Source organism: Macaca mulatta, chromosome 1, assembly GCF_049350105.2.
Source record: "Macaca mulatta isolate MMU2019108-1 chromosome 1, T2T-MMU8v2.0, whole genome shotgun sequence".
Lineage (NCBI taxonomy): Eukaryota > Metazoa > Chordata > Mammalia > Primates > Cercopithecidae > Macaca > Macaca mulatta.
In genome coordinates this window covers 223602378-223614866 of record NC_133406.1, presented here as the reverse complement: position 1 = coordinate 223614866, position 12489 = coordinate 223602378, and the positions used below count along the sequence as shown (strand labels likewise).

General features: G+C 54.3%; 1 protein-coding gene across 1 annotated transcript in view; it reads left to right on the top strand.

Moving 5' to 3' along the window:
* Nucleotides 1-7786, top strand: part of PADI6 (peptidyl arginine deiminase 6) — a 29971-nt gene extending 22185 nt beyond the window's left edge. Inside the window, exons 10-16 of the mRNA XM_001089244.5 lie at nt 186-293; nt 507-661; nt 1155-1311; nt 1732-1855; nt 3245-3315; nt 4802-4963; nt 7309-7786. Coding sequence (XP_001089244.2) covers nt 186-293; nt 507-661; nt 1155-1311; nt 1732-1855; nt 3245-3315; nt 4802-4963; nt 7309-7542 — 1011 coding nt within the window. The 3' untranslated portion in view covers nt 7543-7786. The remainder of the gene's footprint in view (nt 1-185; nt 294-506; nt 662-1154; nt 1312-1731; nt 1856-3244; nt 3316-4801; nt 4964-7308) is intronic.
* Nucleotides 7787-12489: the final 4703 nt, after the last annotated feature.

Here is a 12489-nt window from a genome sequence, read left to right as displayed (position 1 = left end):
TTAAACCTGAAGAGTAGGGGAGAGAGGGATCAGAGAGCCTTCAAGAAAGGGCAATATCTGAGCTGGGTGTTGAGGGTTGAGCACGAGTTGGCAGGAAGGAAGGGGATTCTTACCGTACCTTTTCCCTAAATGGGACCCAGGGAGATGTGTGACTGGCAAACGATCTGTCTTCCTCTCCATTCCAGGATGAGATGGCCTTCTGCTACACCCAGGCTCCCCACAAGACAACATCCTTGATCCTCGACACGCCTCAGGCCACCGATCTTGATGAGTTCCCCATGAAGTACTCATTGGTGTGGAACTTGGTTTGGCTAATCTGAGCTCAGTCCAATCTCTCAGGCCTGGAACCTGCCTAGAAATGATGGGGCACCAAGTGGGGAGAGGACCCAGGTGGCCTCTGGGGGGAGGGGATGTGGAAGTCTACCTGAGAGCCTGGATTTAGGGATAACACTGGGGCCCAAAGCCATCCCCTACTAACACCCCTTCCCCGCTGGGTCTCTCCCCAGAGCCCTGGTATTGGCTACATGATCCAGGACATTGAGGACCATAAAGTGGCCAGCATGGATTCCATTGGGAACCTAATGGTGTCCCCACCTGTCAAGGTGCAAGAGAAAGAGTACCCCCTGGGCAGAGTCCTCATTGGCAGCAGCTTTTACCCCAGGTGAGCCACCGGGCCAGACGACTTCAGATGAAAAGGAAGGGACCATGGTCGTTCCCCTGGCCCCGCCTGCTTCCCATAGCACCTCAGCCAGTCACGCACTGTGGAACACTTCTTAGAAGGACATTTGAGCTTTTGATTCACGTGGAGACTAAAGATCAGAATAAACTGTTTATTCTTTGATTCCAGGGTTTAAACTGAAACAAGTGAAATTTGGTCCACCAGGATGTCATTTTCAAGAGAGATGTGGCTGGATTTCTTGGTGGCCATAAATCCAAAATGATACTTGTGACCGGGCTTGTGTGTCTAGAACACTAGGCTCTGTTCTGAGTGGGGTCAGAGTAAGGGATTCATAACCAATTTATCTGCTATGGACCAGCCTCCTTCACACAACGGTCACAGAGGCCAGCTCCCTGGAGGCAGCATGACACCAAGTGACAGGTGACCAGTCTGGGCCACACTGGCTCAAAAGCTGTTCTTTCCATCTTCCTTCTAGCGCAGAGGGCCGGGCCATGAGTAAGACCCTCCGAGGCTTCCTCTATGCCCAGCAGGTCCAAGCGCCAGTGGAGCTCTACTCAGATTGGCTGATGACGGGCCACGTGGATGAGTTCATGTGCTTCATCCCCACAGATGACAAGAATGAGGGCAAAAAGGTCTGTATTGGGGTCTGCAGAAGGGACATCTGACCATGTCCCCATGCCTTCTGTTGGGGACTCTTGGAAGATTCTGGAGAAAAAGCTGGCTTTTTCTTGGTTTTTGTTGTTTTTTGAGTCTCACTCTGTCACCCAGGCTGGAGTGCAGTGGCATGATCTCCACTCACTGCAACCTCCGCCCCAGGTTAAAGTGATTCTCGTGCCTCAGCCTCCTGAGTAGCTGGGATTACAGGCACATGCCACCACAAGCGGCTAACTCTTGTATTTTTAGTAGAGATGGGATTTTACTATGTTGGCCAGGCTCGAACTCCTGACCTCAGGTGATCTCCCTGCCTCGGCCTCCAGAGTGCTGGGATTACAGGTATAAGCCATCATGTCCAGCAGAGAAAGCTGGCTTCTGACCCAAGTTCTGTTTCCCAGGGCTTCCAGCTGCTCCTGGCCAGTCCCAGCGCCTGCTATAAACTGTTCCGAGAGAAACAGAAGGAAGGCTATGGCGATGCTCTTCTGTTTGACGAGCTTAGAGCAGATCAGCTTTTGTCTAATGGTAAGGGAACTCCCTTTCCACAGAACAGAACTGGGGTCCTCCTCCTTTTTCCAGGGGCCCTTTCTACATAGCCATTCTGTCACGCTTGGCAGAAAGGATGGCAGGGAAGCACAAAAGCTGTTGGAGTTGTATTAGAATGTCATGTTTCTGGGCTACTCTAGTGGTACTACGACAACACAAGTAGACCAGATGTTCCGGGATGGCCTAGAGGCTTTTAGGATGTATTTGAAGGGGACTCACTTAAGTGGCCCCAAGTTGGGGGAAAACGGGTATCAACAATGCTAGTGCTTGGATTTACTCAGGGCACATTGGATTAAGTACTTAGGGACTGGGACTTTGTGGGTCTCCTGGTTACATTAAGGAAACACACAGGTGGACAAGCAGAGGTGGTGTGGCTGGTGCCATTGTACTTCCGATCTAAAAGCTGTGGGAGTGGGCTGGGCATGGTGGCTCACACCTGTAACCCCAGCACTTTGGGAGGCCAAGGCGGGCAGATCACCTGAGGCCAGAAGTTCCAGATCAGCCCGGCCAACATGATGAAAGCCCAACTCTACTAAAAATGTGAAAATCAACAGGGCATTGGTGGCACGTGCCTGTAATCTCAGCTATTCGGGAGGCTGAGGCTGGGGAATTGCTTTGGCCTGGGAGGTGGAAGTTGCAGTGAGCTGAGATCACGCCATTGCACTCCAGCCTGGGACACAGAGCAAGACTCCGTCTCAAAAAATAATAAAGGCTGTATGAACCCAGAAAGGGGCTGGGGGTATTAGGTTTTTCTAGACCCTCAGTACCCAAAGTGTGATCTGAGGGCCAGTGCACCTGGGAGCTTGTTAGAAATACAGGATTTCCACCCTGCTCCAGAGCTCCTGGATACTCAGCCTTTGGGGTGGGGCCTGGGAACTCCTGGTCATAGAAGCACCATGGAAGGTGACATCTGCTGAACATGAACCACATGACAAAGACTGTCACCTCAGAGCTGGCAAATGAATTGGGCATTCCTGTCCCAAAGATGAGGCCATTGAGGAATAAAAGTAATGTAACCTGGTGAAGGCCACAGGCAGAAGGTGCCAGGTTGTATCGGCATAAGGGGAGTAGGGGCCAAAGTCATCCTAACAAACTCTAGGCTGTATCCCTCAGCCTGGCACAGGCTATTCCCTCATGCTGGGGACAGAGTGGCCAGTGGCAGTAAGTCCTGCCTGGACTTTCTGGTGTAGACCCTGGTCAGTCCCCAGAAGGAAGATACTGGACCTGAGGGTGTGGTCCCTGGAGATAGGCCAGTCCTCTCCTCTCACCATGATCACTGGCCCAGGAACACACCCAGGTGGCTGGGCCTTACCTGAGTGTGCCCAGCTCTGGGCAGTGCTGCCATTCCCTGACCGCTTCTTCCTACAGGAAGGGAAGCTAGAACCATCGACCAACTTCTGGCTGATGAAAGCCTGAAGAAGCAGAATGAATACGTGGAGGTAGGGCCAGCGCGAGGGGGGCCGTCCCCAAGAAAGAGCTGGTGCCACAGGTCCTGCAGGAAGGTTCCCACCCACCCCTCCTGAGGGGTGAAGGGTTGGGGGGGGGACAGCTGCCTGCCACCTTTCTTTCCAGGTCTTGATACAGGCCCAGGTCTGGGGCTAGAGCTGGCCATATATATGCCAGTGTAGGGAGACTAGAGGAGTAAGGAGTTAGGTCTCTGGAGCCAAACACAGCACGATGTACCTTTATGCTTGGAAGAAGGCTGGAAGTGGTCACACAGCTTTCTATGGTGTCAGATGGCCGAGGACCCAGGGTGGGACAGGGGCAGAGAGGAGCGCCATGGCGTGTCAGAAGAGTTGACAGATACTGCTTGCAGATACTGTCAGGGGCTTTACTTGCCGTGACTATGCAGCTGGGTCTTTTCCCCCAAGCTGGGAAAGCCCTGATTATCCAGGTTGCTAGCTGAGAACCAACGATGGCCCAAGCCTTGTGCAAGACACCTCACTACAAACCCTGCAGATAGCCCTATAAAGTAAAACACCTCTTACATATGAGGAGAGTGAGGCACAGAGGAAAATCACTAGCCCAAGACAATCATTTGGGGGATTGAGTCTGAACTCCCAGGTTCCTGTGTTGCTCATTATGCTACTCAAGCTGCCTAGGCTCCATTTCCTGGAAAATGACATACCTCAGCAGCCTCCTTGAAGAGGCCAGCTCCTTACTTCTGAGAAGCTGAGTGTCAGACTCAAACGAGGGCCTACTCAATGCTTTCTGGATGAAGCGGCCTGTCACAGTGGTCCTGAGAATGGTGTTCAGGGTCACCAACCTTCAGAGATCTTAGAAAGGGAATCATTGGCTGTGAGGAGCAGAGTCTTCCCAACTTCTAGAAGGAGAAGCTTAGGCCCAGAGAAGGGCAATGTCTCGGCTGAGGTTGCATGGTCAGCAAAACTGCTTTGCTCACTGGGTCCTTACCATTCCCAGCAATGTTCCTAAGGGAAAGTTCTATGTCATGCACAGTGCATGGGTGCCCTGTTTTGGAAGAACAGCCCTTCTGGCATAGCAGGGTGGGTGCCAGCCAGGCATGGGGCTGAGAGAGCATCTCCCAGCCCCTGGCGACAGCTTAGGGTGTGTTGGGTTGTGTCTGAAGCTTATTTCAAGACCTAGGGAGACAGGTGTGCTGGGTGTCTGAAGCCTATTTCAAGACCTAGGGAGATGCTTGGGTATTGGGCTCAGCTGGTCTGGGTTGGGAAGTGCCCAACGCTGTCTAGCTGTGGGATCCTGGACTAAAGACGAGGCTTCCTGAGCCCCCACTTCCCCAGGTGAAAAGGGAACTGCCCACTTAGGAAGGTCGGTGTGATGTGTGAGGCTCCTGGCGCACAGTGAGTGATGGGGATGGCAGTGGTGTCAGGCCATGGCCTACCTTCAGTATGGAAGGAAACTGGTTTTAATTCCTGATGAGCTCTCCTGGCCCCTCCCACCCCACAGAAGTGCATTCACTTGAACCGTGACATCCTGAAGACAGAGCTGGGCCTGGTGGAACAGGACATCATCGAGATTCCTCAGCTGTTCTGCTTGGAGAAGATGACTAACATCCCCTCTGACCAGCAGCCCAAGAGGCCCTTCGCGAGGCCATACTTCCCTGACCTGGTGAGGGACGACTGGGCATCCCTGGGTGGGGGAGGGTCCGTCCAGGCAACACTGGCTGCCGCCTCACTGTGCTAGACTGCAGAGATGGGGGAGGGACAGCAGATAACGGTGCCTATGAGGAAATGGGCAGGAGACCCCTTCTCCCCCATCTCAGTTAGGGACGCCCTCCCAGAGAGCAGGTATACTGGGCCTGAAGGCTTGGAGGGTTCCCCAGGCAGTTACTATGGGCCAGGAGCTTCAGGAGCCTCAGTGAGCTGTACCCCTAGTCTAAAAGGATGAACCTGTGAGGCCCACTTCAGATGGGGTGCTATGTAACTCAGAGTTGAGGTTGCTGTGCATCTGCCAGCAGTGAGGTCTTGGGCAAGCTACCTCAGGGTAGGTCTTTCCACTATCCCCAGGGTCCAGGGCAGCCGTGTCCGATACATGGAGGTACATCAGCACTTAAAATAACATTCTAGGCTGGGCGCGGTGGCTCACGCCTGTAGTCCCAACACTTTGGGAAGCTGAGGCAGGTGGATCACCTGAGGTTGGGAGTTCGAGAGCAGCCTAACCAACATGGAGAAACCCTGTCTCTACTTAAAAATACAAAATTAGCTGGGCGTGGTAGCACATGCCTGTAATCCCAGCTACTTGGGAGGCTGAGATGGGAGAATTGCTTGAACCTGGGAGGTGGAAGTTGCAGTGAACCTAAATCACACCATTGCACTCCAGCCTGGGCAACAAGAGCGAAAGTCTCTCAAAAATAATGTTCTGTTCAGCTTGGCTGGTTGTGGTGGCTCACCTGTAGTTCCAGCACACTGGGATGCTGAGGTGGGAAGATCACTTGAACTCAGGAGATGGAGACCAGCTAGGACAACATAGTAAGACCCTACATCTTTAAAAAAAAAAAAAAAAAATTAGCTGGGGCCAGGATGCAGTGACTCATGCCTGTAACCTCAGCACTTTGGGAGGCTGAGGAGGGCAGATCACTTTTGAAGTCTGGAGTTTAAGAAAAGCCTGACAGACATGGTTGAAACCCCATCTCTAGTAAATACAAACACTAGCTGGGTGTGGTGGTGCATGCCTATAATCCCAGCTAATCAGAGGCTGAGGCAGGAGGATCCCTTGAATCCAGGAGGCAGAGGTTGCAGTGAGCCAAGATTGTACCACTGGACTCCAGCCTGGGCAACAGAGCAAGACTGTCTCCACCGCCTCCCCCCGCCCCAACCCAAAAAAAAAAAAAAAAAAGCTGCGTGTGGTGGCCCATGCCTGTAGTCTCAGCCACTCAGGAGGCTGAGGCAGAACAATTTCTTGAGCCCAGGAGGTAGAGGCTGCAATGAGCCACTGCATTCCAACCTGGGCAACAAACCAAGACCTTGTCTGATAAACCAAACCAAAAAAAAATTCTGCGGCCGGGTGTGGTGGCTCACACCTGTAATCCCAGCACTTTGGGAGGCCCAGGTGGGAGGATCACCTGAGGTCAGGAGTTCGAGACCACCCTGACTAACATGGAGAAACTCCACCTCTACTAAAAATACAAAATTAGCCAGCTGTGGTGGCGCATGCCTGTAATCCCAGCTACTCAGAAGACTGAGGCAGGAGAATCACTAGAACCTTCCAGCGGAGGTTGCAGTGAGCCGAGATCATGCCACTGCACTCCAGCCTAGGCAACAAGAGCAAAACTGTTTATTTTTGTCTTTAAAAATTCTGTTCCTACTTATTCTAAACCAGAAGTCATAATCAAGAGTGGGGCTGTGAGCACATAGAGGTCCTGGTTTCACCAAGCCTATGCCAACTGTGGCTCACATCTGAACTTTCTCATGTAACAACTGACCCATTATATAGGTATTTAAAATGAACGGAGGCATTTGAGGTGCCCCAATTCTCTAAACACTTGCTGACCTCTTCCCTGGGTCCTAGGGACACAGGCCCTGATGCCATGGGTGTCTTCTAACTTGATCAGCTCAGTGTGGTCCGGTAGGGGTGAGTAGTGGCAAGAAGCTGCTTTGAGAAGGAGTTGAGATATGAAAGATGTGCAGCAGTCAGCTGACAAGAGGGGGTGGGGAGAGCGTTCCAGTGGAGGCAGCAGCAGCCGTGTGTTGCATCCAGACCATAAGAGGCCAGAATAATCAAAACATAGAAACTGGAGAAGTTGACAATCCCAGACCTTGGCCAGGCAGGATGTTGTCTTGCTGTTGAGAAACAGCCATTGGAGGGCTAAGCAGAAGCGAGCTGGGTTTCACTGACCTGGAGGAGGCGGCTGCCCGCCTGCTACGCCTGGTCTGGCCTGACCACAGAGAGGCAGGTGGGGCGCGGGCTTTCAGGCCTCTGATCCCTACCCGGGCCTTACCCTTTCTTTCTGACAGCTGCGGATGATTGTGATGGGCAAGAACCTGGGGATCCCCAAGCCTTTTGGGCCCCAAATCAAAGGGACCTGCTGCCTGGAAGAAAAGATTTGCCGCTTGCTGGAGCCCCTGGGTTTCAAGTGCGCCTTCATCAATGACTTTGACTGTTACCTGACGGAGGTCGGAGACATCTGTGCCTGTGCTAACGTCCGCCGGGTGCCCTTTGCCTTCAAATGGTGGAAGATGGTACCTTAGACCCGGGCCCTGGAGCTGCCAGCTCTGCCCCAGCATGGATGGCCCACTGTCACCATGCAGCAGATTCCTTGCCCAGCAGAGGCTGGACAGTCCAGGTGACACAACCCTTTCTTCCCTGTCCACCCCGACCCTCGGACCCAGTAGGGTAGCAAATGCTGCCAGCTTGAACCCCTGTGGGGAAAAGATGGAAAAGTGTTCAGCCAAATGGCATTTACTAAATAGCCAATAAAGTGCTGGTGGGCATGAATGCATCTTGGCAGTGACCTCCTCGTTTGGGGAGGGGATGTGTGCCAGCTGAGGACAAGGCTGAGCTGAGATGCCTATGGCCATGCTGGCTGCCTTGTGTGGGGGGAAGAGACTTGGCTACATGAGTTGCTGTCCTTCCCCTCATCTCTAAATTATGTCTATGGCAGGAAGTGGTTGGACTTATTCAAATGGACTTAGATTATCCAAATGCTGCTCTGGTTTAAGCAACTGGGACAGACTGGGTCTAGAGTCCAGGGCCCAGGCTGAAGGAAGGTTGAGGGCCTCCCCTTGGGCCTGGTAGGACCTGGAGGGGGCAGGCCCGGGGTGGGGTTGGTGCCATGCCCGGTGGGCACCAAGTAGAAGCTGTGGTCTCCTTGGGTCTGTAGGTATGGCCTCAGAAGACACAGCAGTAGCGGACCTGGGTGACCCTCAGCCTGAAGTGCCCCTCCCAAGGCCCAAAGCTGTATATTCCCATCTGACCATTCCTGTGTTAATGGCACAGGGATGCTGTTAAGCTTTAACAGGCGCTGTGGCTCCTGCCCTGCTCCTCCTGGGTGATGGCTCCTCTAGGACACTAACCCTCAGGGTAGGCCCTGAGAAGGGAGCCTTGTGTCCATGTCCCACAGGGAGTTGAAGGCAGAGCTGGGCCTCGAACTAGCCCTGGTCCCAGCACCCGGGGCTGTGGGCAGCAGGCAGGACCTGGCCAGCCTCTGCCAGCTGCTGGGGCAGTGGAGGAGGGTCATCCTAAGGAAGCAAGGCAGCCAAGAGGCAGAAGCCAAGGTTGGGGCAGCAGGGCTGTTCACTGGATCAGACGTGGGTCTTTATCCAGGAGCTGTGACCTGGTGTGCCAGCTACCCCAGAACATCTTACGACATCTCATTAGCCTGCCCATGGTGGTGCAGTCTGTGGACTATACTAGACACGTCTTGTCGTATTCATGGCTCTGACCCCTATACCAGCCTGGGACTGAAACAGACCAGACCTTCAAATGAATCTTTTTTTTTGAGACGGAGTCTCGCTCTGTCGCCCAGGCTGGAGTGCAGTGGCCAGATCTCAGCTCACTGCAAGCTCCGCCCGCTGGGTTCACACTGTTCTCCTGCCTCAGCCTCCCGAGTAGCTGGGACTACAGGTGCCCGCCCGGCTAGTTTTTTGTATTTTTTAGTAGAGACGGGGTTTCACTGTGTTAGCCAGGATGGTCTCGATCTCCTGACCTCGTGATCCGCCCGTCTCGGCCTCCCAAAGTGCTGGGATTACAAGCTTGAGCCACCGCGCCCGGCCTCAAATGAATCTTAAATATGGGGAGGGATGGATGAGCTCATCTGTGTTTTCAGATAGTCAAGAAAAGCCAAAAGAAATAGGGGACTCTGGACCCCAAGGGTGGTCCATCTAGAGATGGGGCTCCATCTCTAGGGAAAAAGGGGAGAGGGAAGCCCTAGGGCCAGAAGGGGGACAAAATGTCCACTCTTCCACCCCCATGGGCTTTTCCCAGGGAACTCGCCCACCTCTGCCAAGGGCTGCCTTAGGGTGGATGAATTTGTCCCTCCTCCAACCCTAACTAGACCTCACCCAGGGCTTTTCAGGTCAGCCCCGGGCCCTTCCCACGCCGCCTGCCTAAGGGTCCCGCAGGAGATCTTGGCAGCTTGACACCCTTCTCTCCTTTTACCTCCCAGGCAGCACCGCCCTGATGGCACCTGGGGAGGCGCCCTCCCAGCCCTGGCTGTTAGCAGACGCCTGCAGCAGAGAGCTGGGTGTACTTGGCTTGCACAATGTTATAAACGTTTCTAAGTTAGGCACTGACAATTTACTCAGTCTGGATTTCCGGCTCCTGCTGCCAAGTCTTTAGAGCTGATCACACTGGGCCCGAGGCTGAAGATCCACTGGCCACACCCTCTAGACAAAGATGTGCTCCAAAAGGCCCCAGGCCCCACCCCTCCCCATTGTATCCCCCTGCAAAGGTCGGTGGTCATTTGGCACCATGCTTGCACTACTGCTGCAGGGAAAGAGAGGAAATGCTCCCTGTACTGGTCAAAGGTGAGAAAACAAGCTAAGCGGGCTCTGTGCTTGTTTCCTCACCAGCGCAAGTGGGTAAGAGTTGTGCCTATCTCAAGGTTGTTGTGAGGACTGGAGTTATTTACATAAAGCCCTAGGAAGACACATGGCACCTCTCATTGCTGAGGGCTGGGGGAATACATCTCTGTAGAAATACAAAAGCCTCCACTGCCTGCATAGCAGACAGACGGCCAGGCGTGGTGGCTCACGCCTGTAATCCCAGCACTTCGGGAGGCTGAGGCAGATGGATCACTTGAGGCCAGGAGTTCAAGGTCAGCCTGGCCAACAACCAACATGGGGGAAACTCCGTCTCTACTAAAAATGCAAAAATTAGTAGGGCGTTGTGGCATGCACCTGTAATCCCAGCTACTTGGAAGGCTGAGTTGGGAGAATCACTTGAACCCAGGAGGCGGAGGCTCCAAGATCATGCCACTGCACTCCAGCCTGGGCAACAAAGTGAGACTTCGTCTCAAAAAACAAAACAAAAATCACAGGAAATGCCAGGAGACAGGAAATGCCAGGAGAGGCGGGTGGTGGCGGGGTGGGGGGCAGTGCTGGGGACCCAGTGTGAGGGCAGCCAAGGGTTTTGGAGATTCCAGCCCTCCCATGTGCCTCCCAACCTGCAACAGGCCATCTTTTAGTTCTTTGAAGGCACGGAGTCCTCTCCCCTCCAGGCTGCTTCAGTGCCCGGAATGCTTTTAGAAGGAGGCGACCCCCATTTCCCTTCCAAAGCATTTAAGGGGCTGTTCCTGTCTCTCCTTCTCCCCTCCCTGCATCCCTGCCTGCTGAGTCCTCCCAGTCTGGAGAGTGGGCTCCACTGCTACCGTCTGGTGTTAACACCAGCTAAGCTGGATCCTGAGACCCTCCAGCGTGGCCATCTCACGTGACCCTCCCGCAGGTCCCCGCCCTTCAATGGGCTGGGGCAGGTGTTTGGGGCAAAGCAGGACTGGGTAGAAACAGGCAAGTCTCCTTCCCCATTCGCCATCCTTCCAGCCCTTTCCGCTGTTCCCTGGGAGCCTAAGGAGCCTCTGAGTGGAGGACATTGGCCAGCAAGGCTGCTGGCTTGACGGGGCAGGACAGCAGCAGGAGGCAGCAGCTTTGCAGGTGAGAAAACCCCAGAGCCAAAGGCCAGGCACGGTGGCTCACGCCTGTAATCCTAGCACTTCGGGAGGCCGAGGTGGGGAGGCGGCGGGGGGATCACCTGAGTTCAAGAGTTCGAGACCAGTCTGGTCAACATGGCGAAACCCCACCTCTAGTAAAAAAAAATTAGCCGGGTGTGGTGGCGTGCGCCTGTAATCCTAGCTAATCGGGAGGCTGAGGCAGGAGAATTACTTGAACCCAGGAGGGGGAGGTTGCGAGGAGCCAAGACTGTGACACTGCACTCCGGCCTGGGGGACATCTTAAAAAGCAAACTCCAGAGCTGCCTGTGGGGAGCCTGCCTTCTCTGCCCCTGACTTCAGGAGGCTTCTCCCATCCTCCAGCCACAGGCAGAATTGCTTGAACCCAGGAGGCAGAAGTTGCAGTGAGCAGAGATCACACCACTGCACTCTAGCCTGGGCGACAGAGCAAGGCTCCGCCTCAAAAATACAAGGCCGGGCGCAGTGGCTCACACCTGTAATCCCAGCAGTTTGGGAGGCCAAGGTGGGAGGATCACGAGGTCAGGAGTTCGAGACCAGCCTGGCCAACATGGTGAAACCCCGCCTCTACTAAAAATAAAAAAATTAGCCAGGCATGTGGTGGGCACCTGTAATCCCAGCTACTCAGGAGGCTGAGGCAGGAGAATCACTTGAAACCAGGAGGCGGAGGTTGCAGTGAGCCGAGATTACACCACTGCACTCCAGCCTGGGCGAAAGAGCGAGACTGTCTCAAAAAAACAATAAACAAGACTGTAGGAGTCAGGGGCGAGACACACAACACTCAATTTGCAGCACGTGCCTAGTACATGACAGCCAGTGTGTCAGCCGGGACGCTGCCCCCAGCAGTGGCTTCCCTGCCCACAGGGGCTCTTCCAGGACAGAAGCATCTGATGGGAAGCTCCAAACTGCCAAGGTGGGAGATGGGGAAAACACTGTGTTTTACATTTGGACTGTCCTGCAACAGTGCACATGCTGCTTCTGCAGCTAATAGGCCGTGGGAGACGGTTTCCTCCTCTCCCAAACTGGGCGAATGCCTGCCAGGAGGGGCTGGTCTGGACACTATTCAGCCAGTAAACACAGGGCGGCCAGCACGCGAGGTTCCAGGGATCCCAGGCATCTCTGTGGCTGCAGGGAGCCAGTGTCCCGTGCAAGGGTCTTGTCTAGGAGTCTGTCCGGTATAGACTCAGCAGCAGCGTAAAGGCGAATGAATGCCTGCCAGCCCTGGAGAAGCGAGGACCAGCCTCCTGGTGCCCTCTGGTGGGCAGTTGGCCACACTGCCTGCAAGGAGCAGCACGGGCCTGAAGTCTGGGGAGTGGGTAGCACATGCGGTCACTGTTCTGGATGCCTCCCATGACTTATTTTTCCCTCTCAAAGCCCCCGTGAAAATGGGAAGAACTCCTCTTCTGAATTGGACAACTGAGGGACTGACACGGTCCCTCTCCCCTAGCATTTGGGGTGGAGTTGGGGGATCCACTCACTTCAACCAGTGTGATTTAAACCTGGAAGCTCCCCTGGG